The following is a 23,652-nucleotide window of genomic DNA, read 5'->3' as shown; positions in this document are numbered from 1 at the left end:
TTAGTCATCGACAAAATGGACTTTTTTTAGCGTAAATTACTTTAAAATTTTTAAAAGAAAACGAATACAATTGTCGATCCATCATTTATATATTTCTAGCATCATTCTGACTTTTTAGAAAAGAATTTAATTCACTTAAAAATATTTCAATAAGAAAATTTGTCAGTAAATATTTATTTAACCGTTTTTTTTTTTTTTTTTTTTTTTTTTGACAAACAAACAGCTGAAAAAATACAACAACTGTCTTTTGTCTTGGAAAAATAAAACTAGTGAAACGAATAGAAACGCGGCGTTTATGTTACGATCTAAGGGAAGACAGCATGCAACACCCAAGTGCCCAGGAGCATAAAGCAGATAAATGAATACCAACAAGCCAACAAGCGTTACGAAGTCACCTTCAACTTACACATAGATCGTATTGTGAATTGAAGACTCGGTGCAGTACTGAAATCGGGTATTATCTGCACTAAATTTCAGTGCCAATCTCAGTCTTGAAAAACGTTGAGATTGACCCTGAATGTTTCTTTCAGTGTTAAAGCACTCCCCCCGCGCATCGTAGCATGTACTCGTGATCACGTTAATATATAAACAAATAAAGACGTTTCATTAAATTATATTTAATTTAGATACGTTTTTGAACATGCGCTTTGTGATAAATACAGGGAGAACTAAAATGTATAAACTCATTTGGCAATTTAAACCATACATGTTGACAAAAAGGAAAATAATTTTCATAAAATAATTTATCTACAGCAAGTCAAATTTTGCTGACATCAGAAAAGTAGATACCAAACATCAAATAAAAAGAGAAGCTGCAGATCAAATTTCAAGGTTTGTAATATCCATTGTAAGTTTAAAAGTCTACATTTCTGTGAACAAATAGCCCTTCACTGGTAGTTCTTGTTTCGACTCATATTTTAGCAAGTTTTCGTCATAATAAATCCATTTTCCCATTGGTTTTCATTTCACACGCCAATAGTGCATTTTTTCATTAAGATGAGTTTCCAATTCCAATTCAACTTCATTTGTCAGCAGCATGGTTGTCTTTTATACCAAGGAATGCTACTGTGACCTAAATGTATTGACAGCCCTAATAAATATCTAACTATTCTCTTAAACGTTTGAAGATGTCATAATACTTGAACACTTTTTACAATACTTTGATATATGAATAACAGCATTGCATAATTCTAATAATGATGCTAACCAGCATAGTTGGTATCAAAGCATATTTGAGGAAAATTATTTCCCAAAACAGAAAGACAGTCTGTTTAACTTCAATAAAACATCATAAGGTCTCCAATTGATTCCACCACTTCAGTAAGGTCCACCAGACAAATTGACAATGGGAGCTTTGACAAACATAATATGACTAGTCAGCCACCACATAAACAGTGGCTGAACCAGGGCTATGAAGACCAGCATATATAATGCAGATTTTGATCCTGATCCTTGGGAATAACCATCTGGCTGTGCAAGAATTTTCATTTTTAATGTCCGCACCTAAATATACAAGTTAAAAACATATGTTTAAAAACCCATGTCTGAAAAAATCTTTTGAAGCTAGAACATTACAAACTGAAGAAAATATGCATCAGACTTTTTTGCTCTTTTTTGAATCTTGCATTGGGGGGGTTTTCACTAATGGAATTAAAAAACAAGAAAACTCTTTTGTAACATGAAATGTGCAATACACTGGAAAATATGAGGGATGAATGATTTTAATACAACCTCTTAAAACAATCATATAAAAATTTGACTTACCAAGAAGAAAGCAAGTGTGAGGCTGCTCCATAGTAAAGCAAAATAATATCCCCCTGAGTGGAATATCAAGCCTGCCACTAGGCTTAGAATCATGCTGAAAATTTGATATTGTGATCATTAGATGTCACATAAAAAAAGTTATCATGCACAAAAACTAACAGGGAAGTTTCACTTTCAATCCCTGAGCATACTGCACTCCCCCTTCAGTAAAATTCTATTTCTGCCAGTGAATGCAGAATGTGGCATGTGGAACAAAATATAGCATCCTGTGCTCAAGTTTCCAAATGAAGAAATGCAGTGAACACTTTTGTAGTTATTGATAGGCATTAAATTTCATTAAATTGCGATAAATATTTCTTTGGACCTATTACAGAGTACTATTCCATTTTTAATATCTGACAGAAACTGATATTAAAGTTATACATTACCCCACATATTTGTATCCACAAAAAGCCACCAAATCCAAGTATTTAATATCTGACTGTACATTGGTTATATACAGGCTTAACCATATGACCAGCATCTCAATTATCAACCACACAAGTGCTGAACTGGACTGGATGCCAAGTTGTTCTGGTGTAAATCTGAAAATAACGACAGTAATTATATAGCTAAGTATCAAAAAGACTTTTGCAAAAATAAATATACACAGCACTCAGATTAATTAGAAGCAAGGTTTTTAAGAAACCATTTATTATTATTATTATTATTAAATAATAGGTAAAATATAATCACAAAAATTTTCTCTCATTTACAGGAACAGTATGCCTTTAATAACTTGAAATTTGTCTTACCTATTTTGAATTCCCAATGCCACCCCGGCTGTTAAAATATATGTTACAAAAGCCATAACTGAAAATGAAACATAATATACATTATCTGAATTTACAAGATGCAAGCATGTTAAAATTTAACATAAACTCTCATTTTCTGTCTCTCCCTTTTTCTCCTAAATAATTGTATTTGTTATTAAAACGAATCATACCTCTTACACAAACTTAAAATATATTTAGAAAGCTTTAATAATATACATTCATCTCACCTGGTATGTATAAATCTGGCACATTGATATCCATTCTTGGGGTAACAGGTTCTTGGTACCGTACAGACCATTCCTGGTTTAAATTAAAATAAAGATAACATTTAAATAACATTTGCATTTCATTTCAAAAACTGCAAATTACTACATTCATCACAACTGCTCTGCAAATACTCAAATACACAGCTACTCCGATTAGTTTCAACAAAGAAAATCCAGTCCACGGATACACTTGTCTTCTTTTCATTCAAATTTGGCCATTGGGTCAAAAATAATGTAAAATGTCACTAAAAACTAATCTAGTCTTAATATCTAACTTGAAAAGTATTTGGTAACTTACTGTATGAGTAAATGGAAAAACAAGAAGTCCTAATTTCTTGCATACATAAACAGTGTCCACATCAAAGTAATCCTTCACTTTTGAAGTTGAAACATACTTTTCAATCTGTAAGACAAAAAAGATATATGTAATGAGAATTGAGCTGACTTGGCAGAGGCTGCCAATCTCTCTGGGTGCTTTTCTAGTTTGCAAACATTAAACTAAGGTGAAGCGCTTGCCTCAACAAACAGATATCTTTTCCAATAGTGTTCATTAGCTGGTAGGAGTGATCTGCCCTGTGATATATACATAGGATAAAAATACTTACATTTTTTTGCACCAAATCTTTGCCTTGTCCAGCTAAGGATGTTCCATACTGCATGGCCATGCCTGCCATAGGATCCTGGAACAGCTGTTGTCCCATATAATGTTGTTCTGGACTGCCAGAGTAACCTGGTGCTGGGGGAGAACCATAGCCTCCTGCATACTGTTGGGGAGGTGGGCCATAGCCTTATAAATAGATTTTCAAATGATTATACTACAGTACAAGTTTTGAGTTAAAAGGAAATAAATTGACTTAATTTACTGGATATGCTACAACTCCAAACATAAGCCTTAAATCTATGCTACTTTAAATTTTAGTCATAACAATGAAACTTTTATATTCTACTTTATCTAAAATGTTGTTCTTGTGATATCCAATTAAATATGTTAAAATCTTCACAGTACATTGCAAGTATGACCCAAATGAAATCTAAGTAATAATCCAATAACTTTTAAACTCCATTTAATTTCTGTCCCTGCTTTTCAATTTTTAACCCTCTGTTAAAAAAGCCCTTTAAGTCACATAACATTTTTTTTTCACAGAGAATGAAACCTTCTGTAAATATTTTGGTTAGTTTAAGAAGTAAAATCATATTTAAAAATATTCATTTTCCCTCAAATTATCCAGCATCTAGATAAAGCTCAGTGGTAAATACCACACAACCTTGGCCTTCAATATCTGCACAGAACACCCAGCAGGAATCCTGCCTAAAAGCACTAATTTTTTTACACGGTAATATATAAAATACTCTTAAGTTCTAGCATTTAAGTTCCAAACTTCAAGCAAACAGGCACCATGCTTAAAGGGACAAAAAATAGGATTAAAAACGCCTTTTTAGTGCATGGATTGCTTCTTTTTTAACTTTTCTGAGAACAATTGCTATGGGTAAAGCATAAAATGGCAGGTAAATGGCCTTAATCAATATCGAAAAAAAGAATCATATTCACCGTCCACTTTCGAACCCCGGGCGTCAGCCATCTTGACACAGTTTGAAATAACGCGGCTTCTCGACTCAGATACGAGATGTAAACAATGCAGACAGCATGTCGTTTCGAAGGTGAGCGTGGACGTGAAGGAGAAGAGGAATTGCTCACCGAATCTTTGCAGGTAAGCGAGTTATATTTACCAAAAGTACTTTAAAATGGGAAGATGGAAGTGGGAATCAAAATGTCTGGCAGAGGAAGTTAAAAAGCGTAGATAACTGCTAATAATTAACGTTTCCTCGGGTAACGCACACTGAGGTATATAGGTCTGTAAAGCAGGAGGAATACCCTTTTCTGCTCAATGTGGTCATCTACCAGTACTTACAGACTAACCTCACACCATATTCTCGCAGGGGAATCCCATGATATATACATGTGCGATGTAACTCGAGTACTATAGTGGGGATAGAGGGTGTTCTTTGTACAACACGTAACTACGTTAGCTTATTTGTAAATTTAATAATATTGTCAATGAATATGATTATAAGGAATGATTTTTTTAGCCTTTCAGAGGAGGAATTGGGTGATACACCCCTTCAAGCACGAGTGAAGAGATCAGGTATGTTAATAATTTTAGCAGTATAACATGGGCGGATCCAGGATTATTTGAAAGGGGGGGGGGGGGGGCGGTCCGCAGATGCAAAGCCGACCCCCCCTAGTTGGCGTGGGGTCCTGGGCCTGCTTAAAACTTTGGTATTTTAGAGGGTGAACAGTGCCATTTGGTACGGTTAAGCACTATACTATAGGAAATTAGCTAGTCAAAATTCTAATTCCAAGTGGGGAATATTAGTGTAATTTTTTTACATCAGTTCTTTGAAACCATGTGTGATTATGTTATTTCTTCTTGTGGCCTTTATGATTTAATGCAGCTACAGATATTTAAATTTAATTTTTTTCTTTTTTTTTTTTTTGCCATAATCAGACTTGCTTCTTTATTATAAGCTGGTTATCATGTAGTGATCATGCCCTCTAATTTGTTGATTTTTGTTAAAGAATAGTGCTGTTATGATAATATCAGTACATATTTTTCTTTATAACCATTTTATGTAATTTTTCTATTACAGTGTCTCAAGTTATATCTGGAAAACTAATACCAGGAAGCACTCCAATCTTACAATACTGCATCACTTCAATGTCGGTGTGACAAGTTGTGTAAAAGACTGCTACAAAAAACTTGCAGCAATGACCACATGATTCACCACCTTTTACCAAAACCAAGTGAACAGTTTTATATTATAATGCCCATGTACATGTATTTAAAGTGACAAGACTGAGATCAGCGAGAGCCTCAAGGCCTTTATTTTCTGGGCATTGTCAACTCTTCAATAATTTTATAATCTTGTCAAATACATCCAAAGATTCAATTCTAATGCAATTCTTGAAAACTTTTTTAGAATATATTTTAATGTCGAACATGTTTTTCTAAGAACTAGCCCTTTAGTAAATTAACAACATGTACTATCCAACTGTTATTATTAATTAACATATTTTTATGTACAAAGCATAAGCTGCAGTATCAATGTAGCATTAACTGGGTAGAGATTATGAATGAAATAAAAGTTTAAATATTGAAACATCTTTTATTTATATTTGGCAAAAATACAAGAATAAACAAAGTTTGCTACATAAGTTTGGAATTTGGCCAAATCATCTTTATTATTACCTGTCACATGTAATGAATAAGACATACACAGATTTTGTAAGCTAGAATGCATAATTATTTTCATACTTATTAATGCCATCTTCATAAATAAGCCTTCTATTCAAGCATTCACAAACTTTCACATTGTGCAGTACACATTATAGTATGATAACATTTTTGAGAGACTTATTAATAGCCAGGCTATCATGTTAAGAGTCTGATGTACATGCAGACCCATGAGGATTGCAGATCAACAAATTATCCCCCTCTCTGTCAGTGTATTGACTCATGTGAGCTGACACAAAAGTCTCCATGCAAAGGGATGTGTCATAAGAAAGGACCAACCCAACTTACACAAACATAAATTGTTTCATCGGTAAGATATTCACACATACTTTTCCAAGATGTGCAGGGAATAAATAGAAAGGTATAAATATTTCTTTAAAAAATACAGGCATGGCTTCCCTGCATGAATTCTAAATAATGGCTGAGTGGAGAATTGAATACAGGCACAAGTGTTCACTCAAACCATTTTTGTAGGTCTTAAAAGAAATGACATGCAGTCATTTGCCAAATACAGAATTTTATGCTGTAACAAAGTCACAAAACTGCAACTGGTGATCTTACAAAATCTAACAACACACTGGTTTAAAATCAAGTTGAAATCACAATATGCCACCAGTACCATATTCCATAATACATTTGATGTCATTTAGATTTAAGAAGTAAATGCTGGACCAAAATGGTTTATTCTCAATATCAGGCATATGACTTAGGTTTGGGAGGAAAGACCGCCTTGATTTCCAATCTGTCTGCATTATAGCATACATGTCAGTGCTAGATGGTTTGAAGTCAGCAGATTATGCTTTGTCACATTGGCAAGATGAGTTCACTGAATATATCCTGTAAGCAGCACTCGAAAGTCAGGAAAAGTCTCTCACTATCCAACTCGTCCCCGCTTTGGACCCTCAAGAAAAGTTCCTCTTTTTTTGGTGGAGAGCCATGGAGTTCCTCTTCCATGTAAAAAACTCTTCTTCAGGACATCATACTGGCAGTTGCTCATAACCTTAAGGTCTAAAAAAGCAAATCAAAATAATAATAATAATAATAATTTATTAAGATTGCAACCCAGTGGGTTGAAGTTGTACATAGTGTTAAGAAAATTATAATGAAAATAAAGTGAATATTTGCTTGAATAAAACTGAGTTAAAAGACTGCTAATTGAACTTTAAAATTATTGTACTTAGGATAAAAGACAACATAATACTATTGGAAATTTAAAAGTGCATACAGAATAAAAGAGCATCAGAATATGTCGGTCTTAAATTGTGGCACTTTGTTACTATTGTTTGATCTTAAAAGACGATTGGATTGATCAATAAAGATGTGATTCAGTTTGTCAGAGGATTCAGTTTTTTTTGTAAAAGAAAGTTTTGCACAGATCTCTTCGTTTATCTAAAGTACACATATTTGCCAGGTTCAGGGTTTCATCATAGTGTAGGTCAGGGAAAATAATCTTCAAAGCACGTGTTTGGTCAGTCTCTTAGAGTTTGCATTGCTCTATAGTTAGTCCTGGATGCCACACAGGGCAGGCATATTCTAGAATTGAGCGCACAATACTTTGGTAAAGCTTAGCTCGTTTCAGTTGACGGAGGAAATAGAGTCATGTATTATGTTTACATTATGTGTCGCCAATTTGGAAAAAAAATTGATAAAAGAGAAATCATGCACCTATAATGCCTAATATATGAGGAGTGAATATCAGCTTATTAAAATTCTGCTTACTCTAAAGACATGTTTTAGTCCCATGTTGGATCATCAGGATCCTTTAATTCCCTCTTCTTCAGCATCTTCCTCCTCTTCCATCTGCACTTCTTCCAGCTCAGGCATCCCATAGGAAAAAGTTACCTTGATACTGCAACCAAAAAAAGCAACAGTACATAAAATAAGATAATCAAGTTTGAGAAAAATCATGTAAAAACATAACTGAAATAAGTATAAAACTCAACTGAAATAAGTATAAATGCCATTTTTCTCAATATGATCACCTTAAATTATCTAGACTGTCATCTTCAACTGCACTAGTATTAACTACAACTTAATTTTGAAGTTTCTTGATCACTTCATATTGGTTTAATCTCCGAAATACTGGTTGGACTCTAAAGTTAAAACTGTATGATCTAAATTATTACTCTGGACTATTTAATACATTAGAGAGATGTACCAAACATAAACATGCAATATCCCCTTTCTGATTTATTTATTTTTAATGTAAAAAGGAGACAAATTGTCTTTAAAATATAAAATCAAAATACTACTCAAAGATATTTTCAATTATAGTTGACATTCCATTTAACATTGAGTTAAACTTAGATACAATAACAGCTTCTGCACATTCATTTTGGGATTTAGATGCCTAAAGAAATAGCATCTTGGTCATATGTCTTAATTACTGTGGTATGCCTAGATGTTAGAGGCACAAGAAATGTGCCCTCGGTAAGTAAAAAATTCGCCCTGGTCATTGTAATGTACATGTAACGAGACTAGTATCTCCCACCAAGTCCGTTTTTATTTAAACTTTCTTTGCTCTATAAACTAACTCAAACCCTGTCAGAGTCGACATATGAGCACACTTGCAATTTCTGTCATCGATACCACTCATATTAGTTACAATTTCATGGCATATTTTGACAGACGAGCCTGACAATCGTAAAGAAATACAACGAACACACGTAAATAAACATTAATCTCTGTGCTTAATAAATATTTTTACTGGTGTCTTATCTCAAACATAATTGTAAATGGTACTCACAAATCCAGTAAATACTTCGCGGCCAGACGATCCTTCGTATCCATGGCCATCCATGCAAGCAGGTTTTCATCTGCCTTCTTCCTCGCCGGTGTTTATTGTTTGCCTGTCGTACATTTGCTGATACACTGTTTTACGCGCATTTTATTTTTCTGGTGTTGACTTTTGTAAAGGGTGTTTCCTTTTTCTTTTTGTTATCTTTCTTCCCTTCTTCGATGGAGTCTCAACTAATTCAGCCTCCTGTTCCATGTGCTTTCCCGGCAGCTTGAACTAGTTTTAACTAGGTCGCAATACGAGAATCTCGCGATATCCGGAAGTCTAGAGAGCTCAATAATGAAAATGGAGGTGGTTGTTGGTAAACCTCCGCTTAAGCGGAGGTTTTCTTTTTATTGTATTTTCCAAAAATGTTACAGAGCGATGGCGAGTGCCGGGAATGATAGATTAAAGGTTGGTAAATCGCAGAAAAGTACTGTTAACCTCGGGATAAATCGGGATAAATCAATTTTGGCGCGAAAATCCTCTTTTGTGTCCTTTTAATGTTATCAGTTTGGACAATGCAATGTTATGAAACTACCTTCATTTTCCGAATTGACAGATGACAATGTGGTATCTATAAAGCAAATATATTATTCATTCAAACCAGATGCCACTTCCTTCAACAATCAAAATATCACCATTATGGCAAGGTCAGACTAGGTTAACTCAAGAAAAAGTTTCCAAGTAATAAACAAAAAGATTAACTTGTCACGAGTCCTCAGTGTCAATCACTCAAATCTCTAAAAATTACTTCAGGTCAAACTGAAAAATTCAAAATATTGTAATTGGGAAAAAAAGTGTACAATTGTTGTATTGTGAACTGGAGCTTGAATTTTGGAATGTTCAATTCATCATTTTAAATCAGACCACTCTTTCAAAATTTCGAAATTAAATCAAACAATTTCACAAAGTTTTTTTTTCTTTCCCCAAGTAATAAGACAAGCTATTACCTGGTCCTGGTGGCTGCTCATAGCCTCCCTGGGGATGTTGTGGTACTGTGCTGGTATCTTGAAATAACTGTGGATTCTGTGGACCACGTGCCTGTCTGCCTCGACCACGTCTAGGGCCACCACCAGCTAGAAGATGAAAATACACAAGATCATTTCTTTGTACCCCTATATTTATATACACTGAGGACCAAATACTATGGCAATTTTCATTTTAAAACATATTTTAAAACATAAAAAAGTACATAGTTCTAATCAAGGATAGATACTAGTGCCTGTTTTTAAATATTTTACATTTGGTAAATAAAGTATCTGATGAAAAAAGGAAATGAACACTGCTTTTGAAGTTTTAACATCAGTTTGTAATGTTGTATAATACTTTCTTAAAACAATTTGATACACTCCAAGTTAAAATCAATGAATTCCAATATTAGTAAAACATTATTAATTAAGATAAAAGATAAAAAGAAATTAAAAACGATAGATAAGGTAGTAAAAACCAGGTAAGAGGGTATGCAAGTGGTGAAATCAACTTTGCAGCATGCTTCACAACATAAGAACAATTTTTTATTCTTTTCAAAATACAATCAATGATTCTCAAAGGCGAGGCGTTTCTGCTAGCAAAGAATGCTCAACTTAAAAAGATATCACTACTAATACATCCCCTAAGAATATCTAGATCTGAAAATGAGCAGACAAATAAGATATTTACATTAATCTTTCATATATAAAGGTTGTACATGCACAAGCCTAAGCACTGGTCACATTCCAATATGGATTGCATGAGTGAGCAAATAATTTATGTTCTAAGCTAATGCTTTCACAAAGCACTTCAGTAACATCAACACATTTAGGAAAGGTCCACACCAAAAGTCCTACATCTAATATGCAAGTATAGATACAGCTTAATATTTGGCTAACATTATGTGCCTTCCCTGCATTGCATGGAAATGTCTTAACTTCAGTATCTCATGAGAGAATCACATTACCACCTCTAAAACAATGTATGGCTGTTTCTAAGATTAATTATATTCAAGAATGCTTGACAAAAACATTACAGTATTTATACAAAATTCAATTAAATCTCTTTTGTCTTTTAACTTTTTTCCTGCTTTTTTCAATACAGTTTTGGAAATATGCTTTTTAGAGTATTGTATCACTGATGCACAAAGCATGATTTCTGTTAATATTTTAATACGTTTCATTTTGATATAAAAATTATTACGTAAGATGCGACCGTGCACAGAAAATGCAGACCACATTCAAGGAGTGCCCTGTGTATTGCAAAATCATTTAAAAGCACTCATACCAATTGATATCCAAAGATACACAGGGAGATCTATTCCATTTAAGACACTCCTCCCTAGAAAAGTTTGTCTGCCCTACACAGAATACAGTTTTCTAACAATACCAGCTTTGGAAGCTCGTGAGAGGTTAAAACCGAACAAAATTTTCTTATGTGTATTCAAGCAATATCAGAATTCATCATGCGCCGCATTTTAGCACAAGTTGCAATGTTACTGTTACTGACGTTAGTGCCGCGACGACCAGACGAAAGCGAAGATGCGTGACGTGTCCACACTCAACGGGGATTTTTGCAAATATTTCACCACTTAGAACAAAACCCACAAACCTGACGTACACTTACGATGCCTGAAACCGGACGGAGCATCCATTTGGGGATAAAATACGACAAACGCTCAGTTTTCCATTAAAAAATTCACACACTACACTGATTGACGACAGCTTGCGGAGTTGTAACAGGAAGTTCCTACAGACAGAGAGCCTCGATGCCAAACTAGAAACGGAAGTGAAAAAATTAACGTTGTGTCTGCTCACTGGTTCGCATTCAACACTGATGTTTCACAGATTTATTCGCTTGTAGGTGATTTTCATGACCAAAAGCTATAAAAAGGCATTAGGGTGCTTCAGAAGGCCTTCAAATTACACTTTAGCAGGTTAATTCACTGAAACGAAGACTTAATTTGCTGTAAGCTTAGGGAAATTAATCGATAGAAATTATAATTATAATATTAATTTACACACGTTACCAATATATTGTAACTCCATGAATAATAGTTTGGGAGAAAGGAAAACACCAACACTTAACTAATGATTTTCTTAAAATTCCTCTGGGAGAGGGGAGGGGTGTGGCAACTGCCATTTACCGTTTGCTACCAAATATATAACCCTACCTCTCCCCCCCTTCCAAACTGGATTTCATCTTCATTACAATATTATTTTTATTTACGGAGCGTGCTTGATATACATTTTTTTTTTTTTTTTTTTTGTTGTTTTTTTCTTCTTTTTTTTTTGGGGGGGGGGGGGCGCTATAGTCACGTGGAATTGTTTACACCTGAAAACGAGGTCTCCAGTGACTCAGCCGGAAGCAGCATGTTGTACTTTGGAAATTTGTCACACTTCAGATGAAACGTTCAACTGATGGCATCTGCAGATGATGATGAAGAGGATTATATGTCTGATGCATTTCTGGCAGGGTTGTGAGTCTCTCTCTCTCTCTCTCCCCTTAAAGTTGACTTTCATTTAATTCATGCAGTATGTTTTAGCTAAATATCTGATAGGTATTATTAGGTATTAGCTAACACAGGTCGTTCATATCAAACACCATTAATAGGACCACTAATGCTTATGAAGGTCCACACCAATAATAACCTATTTAGGTCTCCCTAAATCTGCTCCCTTGATATTGATTCCGAAGGCTTATATCCCAATGCTTGGGACAGAGGCTAGTTTTGGGAGCGGGTTCAGAAGTTGGAGACTTCACACAGATCATGTAGCTAGTGAGCATCAACAAATAAACCTTATCTTGAAGACAGTGTGCGTAGTGGATGAAATTATATGAGGGTTTTTTAACACTGTTGATTTATGCAGTATTAAAGATGAAGTATTAAAATGTCTTAAAATATTTTCAGAAATGACACCAGACCTGGTCTTGTGCCAAAAAATGTAGCAAGAAAATTGCAGCAGGAGAAAAAAGAGAAGATACTGAATGAAAAAAATAAAATTAAACCAAAAAAGGTCATAGAAGCAGAAAAAAGGGAGGAAGGTCTGCAAAATGCAATCAGCAGTGAAAACAAAGGTTTTGCATTGTTAAAGAAAATGGGTTATAAACCAGGAGCAGGTATTGGGAAAAAAGGTAAATGGATTGATAATTATTGTACATTTGTATTCCCAGCTACTACAGAGCTGGAGGCACTGAAGATTTAGTGAAATTGGACTTGGGACGCAATATATTCCTCATTTCAAAATATATCAAATCTTATGTTTGCAGAAAATAACTACAGTACTAGTTGTGTATATCAGTACTAGTTGTGATACATGCTTTACTTCAAATTAACTTATGCAGTTACTGTAGTGCCATTATATATATGCTAATTTACAAATATTTTTATTGCTTTTTTAGTTACTTTTATAAATATTTAATGTGTATAAGAAGATGTTATACATTGGATGTGGGGTCTGTTATTCTAACACATATACACTCCAAATGATTCAACTTATTTTATGTTGTTTGATAGCATGTTAAGTTTTTTTCTTTTGTCAGGTGATGGCCGTGCAAACCCTATTCCCATTGAGGTCAAAGCTGACAGAAGTGGACTTGGCAGGAGTTCAGAAATGAAGAGAAAACAAGCCGAATCCCAGGCATTGCAAGCCTTTATGTTGCAAAAAAGAATGCGGTACACAGTGTTTTAATATGACACAAATTATAAGGTCCCATATTCTTGTTCTCAGTAGTTCCATTTTGCTTTGCCTATTATAGTTGCTTTTGCTAATGCTAGATTATAATGAATTGTAATATTTTCTTTGTTATTATAAGTAGACACAAGATTTACATTTACTAGACAAGGTTTACTTCAAAACAGTTCCTTTGAATTAGTTAAGTTAAAGATGCATTCATCTTATATGATGATTTTCAAAGCATGTTGGAGCATCATATATAAACACTGAATTAAAAGACAGGTACTGTTTGCATTCCTTTATTAAACTTTTTTATTTCAATAATATGGTATGTAGGCAGGAGAAGGAAATACAAGGCAATTTCAGGACCAGAATGAGCAGCAAGGTTGCAGATAGACATATTGAAAGTGATTTGCATAAGAGTCAAAAAGTCTGTGAGCAATTAGACTCTGAGAAGGTGAGCAAAGTGAAATGAAAGAAATATCATTTTGGGGAAGAAATTTACATAATGTCTTTAAAATGTATTGACCTTTGAAATATTAGACTTGTCATTAGGTTGTCATTAGTTGCCATATACATATGTAGATGTAGAACTAACAAAAAAAAAGATATACAGTATCAGTGGAATCTCACCTACATGGATATGTTGATAAAATTTTAGACATAATGAGCTTCAGCACCAGGGGTGACCTATTTAGAAAAAAGATGTACTCATCATCTCTCATCTGTTTTCATCACTGTGGACGCCTGTGGGAGGATTAAGGATTGGTTAGTGACACAGTTTGTACTCCTGTTTGTTGGAACCTCAGTTTGCTGAGGCCAGTGATTTTGTTCATGAAGAGTTTTGCTGACATTTCATGCTTCATTTATTCTCGGAGTTTCCTCCACAGGACAGATAGAATCTAGTCAGTTATGTTTGTTCCAAACAGAGGTTAACCTGTTTGGTGTATTAAAATGATTGTGGCCACTTAGATTCAAAGTTTTTCCTCAAATGCAATATTGTCATAATATTAAATTTTTACTTTTATTTTCATAGGGTTTAGAAAAACCAGCCGAACAGTTTTTCTGGCCTGTAGCAAGTTTACCTAAGAAAAAAACATATGACCTAGAGGAGGGAGAAGGTTATAGTTTTGAGGTTCAGGATCAAGATGGAGAAGAACAGGAAGAGGATGAAGAAGATGAGTTGGAGGTAAGTTTCTTTTTCATGGTAGACTGTATATATATTTGATATAATTAACTTACCTGATCTTTTCCAGTGCACCATAATTTGCATTGTTATTATTGGTTTGAAAATAAATGCGTGAATGAGTGAAAGTCGAATTCGGGTGATGAAATGAGAAGTGACTTTCCTACATTTTGTATCAGTAACTTAAAAGATAAAGTAGTGTATAAAAAAGCACTGTTATTGTAGGTTTGGATTCTGGGGATATCTGCTTAATGTATTCTGCACTGGACAAGTCTGCTATTGCTCACTCAGACATAATATTTAATTAGCAGTCATTTGCGTTTCATAAAGTTGATTTACAAAGAACTTGCCAAGGTTGGATGTCTAGTTGCAATTATTATCGCCTTAAGATTTATTGGTACATATTTTCCTATCTTTGAAATCTTTCCCTCTCCAAAAAGCCTTTAAATTAATTTATAGAACAAAAAAATATTGGTCTCCAAATTAATTTATAGAACAAAAAAATATAGGTCTCCATTCTATGTTAAAGTTAATTTGTAATAGGGACAGAGAGTGGTTTAAAAGAAACAGGATGTAATATAATTGAAAACACTGTAGAATAACCCATTAGTTTTTTAATTTATTTATTTATTTACATCTTTCATCTGTTTGTATTACATCCTTCCAGCCTACAGCAAAACTGGAGATTCTTACTCTGTATTTGAGAAATACACACATGTATTGTGTTTGGTGTGGAACTGCATTTGAAGGTAAACAAGATAACACAAAATCAAAAAGTTCTGTCAGAAATAATTCAGTGAAGTGTACAAATGCATTTTTTATTGAAGGGAAAGCTTAAAATATGTTTTCAAGTTGTCTTTAAATAATATTGAATTATGCTTTTACTGATTCTCTGTATAAGTAATAATTTTACTTACAAGTATAGTAACATGCCTGTTATGTTTTCAGATTCAGATGACATGAGAACAAACTGTCCAGGCCCATCTTCTGAAGCACATAAAGATTTCATATGACTGTCTGGAAAATTATTTGAACCATTTTGCCATGTTTTACAATTGAACGAAAGCAGAGTGCAATGAGGCAGCTTAATAACATGCTTAATGTGTTAAGAAAATGACAGACTCATTGTTATAAAACACAGAAGCAGGGAGGTGAATCTGAAAACAAATGGACAAAAATGAGGACATTTGTTGTGTAGGTATCTTTTGGATCAAGGACATATTTGTGAGAGCCTGTTTTATTAAAGGGATAACAACTGTTCGTAAGATATCCTTATTTCACAATAAATACATTGTAAACAACTCATAGAAATATAATAAGTTCTATTTTACAACCAAAACGGCGGTTAACACAATTATTTTGGAATTTCTGCTTGCCATCACATCACGTAACCTCCATAGATGGCTACACTCTGTAATAATCTCTTAAGAGATAATTACAAAAAAGCAAACTTTTTTGAAAAAAAAAAAAAAAAAACAGGGACTAACATTGAATGTGGAACTGGATTCATTAACCATTGGTAAGTATGGGAAAATTGTCCTTTACCCCAGGAAAATTCATTTTTTGGCCAAAATGAGCAGTTGTTATCCCTTTAACCATTTGTCTTTAAGCCAGACAAAATTGGTAAGTTGGCCAATGAGACCCACCCATACTACTTTTGGGGAAATCAAATGTTTTGCACCTATCTTTTTTCAAATGAGAAAAATGCATTGGATAGGTGCTTAGTAAGTGGAAAATTTAAACATAGATCACGGGGAAAACCTTAATGCTATAGTTTTTGCACAGTAAAATGGAACACTGTGGTTTTGACATTGATTTCAGCCCTCTTAAAATAAATGACCAAGCCTGGCATTTAGCTGGCATTAAACTTTGCATGTATAAAATACAAAAACAATTTTATCTGCTAACCCGCTTTACAGAGTTGCAGCACATTAACCAACTTATCAATTTTGTCTGGACTTATCACAAATTTTTCATTCAAGTGCTCATCATCATACATCTAGAAAATGACATTTGTCATGTTGGAGATTTACCATAAAGGAAAATCATATCCTCCTTGGAATTTTATTGCTTTATTTGAACTGAACATTCATGTCATGAAGGCTTCTCTTTTTTTCAAGAGCCTTTGTGGCTGACAGCATACAGTATAAATAGAGTGCTAGGATTATAAACCCCACTACTTTTCCAAATTACTTTACTTTTATACATTATGTGATAAGTAATATTATTAAATAAAAATAAATTATTACAGCCAAAATTTTAATATTTTTTCTTACATGTTGTTGTCCATTGTATTGTATTTTATATGCAAATGAACCTTAATTTTCTTTTTTTTTTTGACGTTCAGCATAGGTATGTCTACTAAACAACATTGTTGTACTGTTTTTCTCATCCAAATCTAACAAAAAAAAAAAAAAAATTGAAAGCATTCTCAAGTATTCATAAGCTTTGATATTTTAACAAAGTATTCAATAATAGGCAGGAATTTTATTAAAAATATTAAAATGTATTTAAAAAGATTTGAAAACATTCCCAAGTCTTCATAAGCTGTCAAATTGTAACAACCTTTTTTGCTATATTAAACCCCTAAATATAACTAAAATCATATATTAACAGTATATATATGTGGTATTTGAGCCTAGCAAATTTACTTTAATGACCATAACAAAAGACAACTTTGGAATAACGCAGCACACTTTCTATGAAATCCTGTCCAGCACATTGTACTCTGGGGTAGCACTAGCAATTTTTTTCGCTTAGCCAAATCACCACTTTTTTTGTCAATTTGTTATCCAAATGGTTATAATTTGACTAAAATAAGCCAAATCAAGCCATTTTTCTTTAGCCAATGTAAGTCAGTTTTAGCATTCGGCTAAATTGGCGAGTGTTAGCGCTACCCCAGGTACTTTTCTAAAAAGTCATGTTTATGTCTGTTCTTACACACCGTTATTATCCCTTGTAAGGAATCAAAAACATCCTTCAGTTTAGAATTTTTGTCCACTTTTTATCTTTTATGTGTTGTTCATGTTTCACGTTTCCTTACTTTCATTTCCCTCTGCATTTTGCTTTTTTGTTTTTCTTACATATTTTGGCAAGCTTTCTATGAAACGCCCTTGAGATAACAGTTTTTGGTTAGCCTTCCGTGTTTGATATTCACAATAAATACTGAAAGTATAAGAAAATTCAGGAGCTAAAACCAAGCTTGCACATTTCATCATTTTTATTAACTTTGTTTCTTAAAAAAGAACTGTATTTCACTACTTTTTATCTAAGAAACATCCAATTTAGAAATTTTCAATGAAGCAGAAAAAAGGCAAACTTACAGTGAGGTATTTGTAACAACAGCAAATGCAGGAATGGTGTACAAAACACTTTTTGTTGTTCCTGAAATGAAAAGAAGTACTTCACATGAAATCAGACCCAATTTCTCATCACAAAACCACTAGTACATGGTTTGATAAAATTGTAAGGAAGAATGTATTACTCCTGTGTACAAGTTGGAGGGTAGGGAATACTCCCCCCCCCCCAAAAAAAAATCACCAAGATCAAACCGCTCATTCACCAATCACCAAGATATATTCAGGCCAATCACCAAGAATTCCTGAATCACATTTCACGCAGAATATTGGGCTGAAATAACGCATCACGCCAATCACGCAGAACACAAAAGGTATTCCCTACCCTCAAGTTAATGTTATAAGAAAAAATTATTAAACAAATATTGTTAAAACATTTTTTAAGAATGGACAGGTATATTTAACAGGTATCTTTTAAAGGGGAGAGGTCACAGGAATAACAAAACCCTCTGAAATGTTTGTCTTTTGACCTGTAGGAAAAATCTGCTTCTTTGTTTCAATTCTATTTTTAAATTATCAATTTCATTAAACACCAGAACTGTCTTTGCTACCCAGTAAGATATAATTGGATCCACTTACCACGTACAAGAAATGCAACAAGCCCTACAACAGCTGCACCCGTAACTCCATGTTTCAGACAGCCTTTCCCACAAGGTGATTGCTGACAATGAAAATATGGCTTTGATAAACCTCGTATATGAAACAATGTATTTTATGTTTCTGGAACTTTTCATAAATCTAGATGGAAACCAACCGCAGAAAATACACCAACAGTATACTAGTATCTAGAAATCTACGAAAGGGAGTAATTAACTTTATATCAATAATGTCAATAATTAATATTATTTATTAATATTAATAACGCTGTGTTTCCATGTAACATAAATAACTAGTACTAGTGTTACTTACATAACCACCAGCAAATCTTCAGTACGGAATTACCAAAAAGTTGGAATTACATAAGCCCTTGGGCTTGCTTCAGTAATCGACACAATACATTTATAATGAAATAAAAATATACTGGTAGACTACAGGCTACAGCCTACAGTAGGTGCCGATAGGCAATTAATGTGCGTGTACACTTATCTTTGCATACTGCATTATCAGATCTGATGATTTCAGATTTATGCAAGCACACTCTTTAATAGCAGTATTTAAGACGTTATTATATACTTACATAGAACTTCTTCCACCTTTCTTTTGCATCACTATAGAAACCCATTATAAATCACCTCTCCTAGCGTAAATCCTGTAAATGTCATAACATGTGTTCATTTCTGACCTTCACCTTTGAAACCGAAATCACTTACAATCACAATTTTGGATGGCTGTCGTTTACGAAATGCGTTGAAACGCCAGATTTGATTGGATGCAATATTTTTGCCTCCACGAGCAGAAGAACAACATGTTATATGGGAAATGCTGCAGTAGGAAACACTGATGAATCCAGACGTACATGTACGTAAAGATCCACCCGTTTGAATGTAGCGCGACATGTGCTCTGCCAAAAAATGTACGTTGCCGAAACTGTAGTCAAAGAAGGCAATTCTAAAAAGCTTTTTATATCTTAATTTTTGATCGAGATATATATACCACAGTTGTTAGCAAACTTGCATTGCTTCCAAGTATTAAAGTGCAATCCATAATAAAATTACAAATATTTAAATATAGATGTATAAGTATTTACTATAGTATCACTTTTAATACTTCTGCTAAATTGACCTCAAAAACGGGGGGTTTACTTTAGGACAGAGCTTGTTTAGTTATGAACACTGCTTAAAGACCATGACTCCTTCAATATCAGTCTACCTGCACATGTAATTCTGCTGTAACCCTAAAAACATGTATAAAGTTCCCTTAACATCTGAAAGTAGGAAAGTTTAAACAAAAACTGGTTCTTTATCAGAATATTCCACATATACTACTAGCATATAGCCATAACATAGTCATTCTCTACATGGGCAACTGTTTTCAATGCATGTTTCAATTTTGATTAAATGCAGTATTTTAATTCATTCCAGAACTGGACAAAGGAGTGAATCTCGTGGACATCAGTCAAAAAATTTAAATTGCATCTAGTTCCTTTTTAACACTGGAATATGGCAAAAAGTATATGTTCACTTATGGAAACCAACAACACAACTGTTGATGATATGTGCAACAGACTTGGCACCACCAACGCACACTTTAAACATCAGCAAAGAGGAGAACCAGACCTCACAGTGTCACAGAAAGCAGATATAGCTAGAGAAATTTATGCAAAAAACCCTGCAACATTCCTCTCTAGGTTTGGTAAATATATGCTAGAAGAAGATGTGTCTCATTTTGAAAATTTTAAAGGAAACTATGAAGTAGATTTTCATTTGAAAGAGTTAAGAAAACAGTTCAGTAAAAAAGAGAGTAAAACCATAATCAAAAACAGGAGGTATGAAGCAATGAAAAAACTTATAGAGGATGGGGAATACTTCTCAGAGGAGGAAATGAAATCTAGGAATCCATTATTGTATGAACAGATGATTGGCCAATATTTGACTGAAGAAGAAATTCAAGAAAAGGCAGGGACATTTGATAGAGCAGACTGTAGGTTTTCACACATTTTAATGGACCATGTAGGAATAGTGCTTCAGAATGAATTGTACTACAAACAAAAAGAAATAGAGGTATGTATTATGTGATACTGCTATCTATACACAGCTACTGCATGGAACTGAAGAGAAAAGTAATTTTTCCTTTTAAGGTTAAATTCATATCTTGAAATACTAAATATCTTGAAATACTAAATGATATTTTGTTGCATACTTGAAGGTAAAGTTGCTGTTATTCAGTTATGCACAAATGTAAAAACCATTGGTATTTCTAAGAAATTCCATTTTGTTGACATTTTATTGAAAATACATTTCTTATGGCATGTTTGTAGAATGACCAATGTGAGGAAAGTGAAGAGGAGGAGGAGGACGAATGTGAGGAAGAACTTGAAATGGATAATGGTAAGACTAGTTAACATGCCTTGTATAGATATCATTGATTTAATATCAAAATTCAGTATTTCTTCTCACCATCAGAAAAAAAAGAATATCTTGCTCAGACACAAATTCTTCTTTATTTTATTTTATTTTGTTAGAAAGCAATTTAATTTTTCTATTTTCCCTTACTCCAGGTCAGAGTAAAGATGGCAGGGAAAATCTTCCAGAAGCTGAACGCAACTTGTTAAAGGAAGAATTTTTGAACATAATGAAAGAGAGATTTATGAATGGAGAAGATGAAGATTTTGATTATAGGTAAATGAAACCAAAGTATTTGAATGATTGACATGACTTGAAAACTAAAGCCCATATACATTTAGATTACATAATGCAAGACAAAGACAAATACATACAAAATTACCTGACTCAATTTAATTGTAAATTTTTTTATTGTAAAAGTAAATTTTTGACATTCTCTATTGATTTATGATCAAATTTCATCTATCATATCTTTGATGTTAATGAATTATAACAAAATTCATTGAGTGGGCAAATCAGATTACTAAATCTACCTGAACTTTACAACAACATATGAAAATTTAATGTAACTTATGGTATTATGACCTAATTAATATATCCCTGTTATTAAAGCCATTGTTTAAATTACATCAAATAACAATTTACTTTGAAATAGTAGAGTTTGTTTATGTATCAGAAATCTCTGTTTATTCATTTTCAGTAAAGTGGACACAAATGCAGAATATGACTCTCTAGACATCCGGGAACACGATGAAGAGGAAAAATACTTTGATGAGGAAGAACCAGATGATTTACTTATTGAAAGCCATGATGACATGGAAACTGTATGATTCCCTGCATGAAAACAAGTTTTTTTTTTACAAATCCTTGGAGTTGTTGATATCCATTTACTTATTCTGGATGTTTAAATAAGTACTGCTTTGACTTACATGCAATGATGGGAATTTTTTGCCTGGTTAATGCTTTTTGCTGGAAAGAAATGCAGTTTAACAGCACTGCCCATCTTTTTTTATTGCATCTGTGTTGTAAGAGGATTGCAGCAGTGGTGTATTACCCAAAGGATCAGAACTGATGTAGCAGATTGACAAATGTTACCATAATAATCATACAATGCTTCTAGTAAAACTTGTAAAGAAAATAAAATGTTTTACAGATAATATGACTAGCCTCTTTACCCTTTCTTGTTTCTTGAGTGAATCCAAATGTGATGTCTTGTGGCCTTGGAAAAATACCCTTTACTGGGATTTACAAGAGTGTATGTCGGTATAGTCACTGCAATTAAATAATTCACATATTTTAATTTTGATGAAAAAGTTCTGTTTACTGATGATATTTATGTAGAAGTTTTTGTTTTAAACCTCACATTTACTTAGTCTGTCTTACGTGCCTTGCAGGAAAACACCCTGTGATTTAGATTTGCTGAAAGTTTATTCACAAGGCTCTTCAGACCACATAGTACTTTTTTCAGAATTTCTGCCTAGTGCCGTAACAGCCCTTTAAAACGTAAGCAGAAACGTAGCACTTAAAGCTTCTCGTGAATCACATTTTACCATGAAGCGATCTCAAAAAAGATCATTTTTGTATCCTAGATACTGCTACCTGTTGCTGTACTTTCTGAGCCGAACTTAAAAAATAAGTAGCCTTCATGCTGCTGTTCACGTCTGATGTGATCTTTTGTATGACTGTCCATATACTTTTCTATCCCATCTTTCTGAGTTACCTTAAAGCTACATGTACATGTGTACACTCTGAAATTTGATTACTACATGTATGCCAAATCATCTTTATCCTCCAAAGTTCCAGACTTGTATAGACACAAATCCTTATTCTAAGCGAATTTTTACGAATTTGAGATGTACGAATATAAGGTTTGTAGTTCGATTATCTGGCTTAAATCTGTAATCGTAAAATCGTGGGAGGCTTAGTAAACTTTATTCCATTGAAAACGCATGCATGAACACTGTTACTAATTTTTCTCATTTCACGATCAATCTCTTCGTTTTAAACCGTCGATAATCATTGTTATGCGTGTACGTGTAATAACCTGTTGTTAAAATGATGAACGAAGGATGTGCTCATTTCGAGTACTACTGCATAGACAACCCTGGATAACCGTTTAAATGCCACGTTTTCGGTCTTCTCTGATGTCATCCACTCGAGTTAAACCCCTTAAGGACTTTCTCTATACGAGGCAAACTTAATTCTCTTTTGGAGGACACTAGAGCAGACGGCAGTATGGTGGCCTGGATCAGTATATGCTTGGATTCCCATGGTAAATTGTTCCCAAATCAGTAAAAAGAACTGTTCCGTAAACTTGTTCATACCGCATTACAAGATAAACAAATGTTGCTTTTCATCTGGTAGTTTATCTCAACAACGGATGTGTATTTTGTGAAGTTAATGGCACGCTCTTTTCAATACATCATTGTCAGGTACTTACACGGTGAGCTTATTACTAGGGCACGAGAAGATGAAAAAAATACCAGATAAGATAATTTTGCTGCACTTTTTTTCTTAATAACGCTGCTTTTAACGATCTGTCTGA

At 33.6% G+C, this 23,652-nt stretch overlaps 4 protein-coding genes and 1 long non-coding RNA gene across 7 annotated transcripts; 3 read left to right on the top strand and 2 right to left on the bottom strand.

Annotated features, from left to right (window-relative positions):
• Positions 1-600: 600 nt before the first annotated feature.
• Positions 601-11,667, bottom strand: LOC106177229 (protein YIF1B). 2 transcript variants are annotated; one of them, XM_087003780.1, is made up of 9 exons: positions 11,513-11,667; positions 9,868-9,993; positions 3,451-3,632; positions 3,144-3,248; positions 2,807-2,879; positions 2,559-2,616; positions 2,193-2,348; positions 1,765-1,858; positions 601-1,503 (listed from the first exon to the last, which is right to left on the bottom strand). In XM_087003780.1, the coding sequence occupies exons 1-9, from the start codon at positions 11,538-11,540 to the stop codon at positions 1,318-1,320; spliced, it is 1,008 nt and encodes a 335-aa protein (XP_086859906.1). In that variant the 5' UTR covers positions 11,541-11,667; the 3' UTR covers positions 601-1,317. The 2 variants fall into 2 exon arrangements, with proteins under 2 accessions (XP_086859906.1, XP_086859905.1); XM_087003779.1 differs by having other exon boundaries at positions 11,507-11,649.
• Positions 4,280-6,004, top strand: LOC147763392 (uncharacterized). The gene is made up of 3 exons (XR_015332757.1): positions 4,280-4,554; positions 4,934-4,989; positions 5,495-6,004. It is a non-coding gene; the product is annotated as an uncharacterized LOC147763392 (long non-coding RNA).
• Positions 11,578-17,006, top strand: LOC106157782 (G patch domain-containing protein 11). The gene is made up of 8 exons (XM_087003781.1): positions 11,578-11,745; positions 12,291-12,365; positions 12,798-13,021; positions 13,430-13,562; positions 13,900-14,020; positions 14,600-14,752; positions 15,417-15,498; positions 15,698-17,006. The coding sequence occupies exons 2-8, from the start codon at positions 12,307-12,309 to the stop codon at positions 15,760-15,762; spliced, it is 837 nt and encodes a 278-aa protein (XP_086859907.1). The 5' UTR covers positions 11,578-11,745; positions 12,291-12,306; the 3' UTR covers positions 15,763-17,006.
• On the bottom strand, positions 16,806-19,456 carry LOC106164232 (uncharacterized). The gene is made up of 4 exons (XM_013542080.2): positions 19,283-19,456; positions 18,685-18,766; positions 18,073-18,133; positions 16,806-17,914 (listed from the first exon to the last, which is right to left on the bottom strand). Exons 1-4 carry the CDS (start codon positions 19,325-19,327, stop codon positions 17,779-17,781), a joined length of 324 nt encoding a protein of 107 aa, XP_013397534.1. The 5' UTR covers positions 19,328-19,456; the 3' UTR covers positions 16,806-17,778.
• Positions 19,402-22,266, top strand: LOC106164231 (coiled-coil domain-containing protein 97). 2 transcript variants are annotated; one of them, XM_013542078.2, is made up of 5 exons: positions 19,402-19,563; positions 20,127-20,765; positions 21,023-21,092; positions 21,263-21,383; positions 21,808-22,266. In XM_013542078.2, the coding sequence occupies exons 2-5, from the start codon at positions 20,205-20,207 to the stop codon at positions 21,935-21,937; spliced, it is 882 nt and encodes a 293-aa protein (XP_013397532.1). In that variant the 5' UTR covers positions 19,402-19,563; positions 20,127-20,204; the 3' UTR covers positions 21,938-22,266. The 2 variants fall into 2 exon arrangements, with proteins under 2 accessions (XP_013397532.1, XP_013397533.1); XM_013542079.2 differs by having other exon boundaries at positions 19,482-19,618.
• The last annotated feature ends 1,386 nt before the right edge of the window (positions 22,267-23,652 follow it).

The sequence above is a fragment of the Lingula anatina genome, chromosome 2 (assembly GCF_051362555.1).
Source record: "Lingula anatina isolate TDL-2025a chromosome 2, LinAna3.0, whole genome shotgun sequence".
Taxonomy (NCBI): domain Eukaryota; kingdom Metazoa; phylum Brachiopoda; class Lingulata; order Lingulida; family Lingulidae; genus Lingula; species Lingula anatina.
The sequence above is the reverse complement of the archived record's forward strand: the minus strand, read 5'-3'. Positions and strand labels throughout refer to the sequence as shown.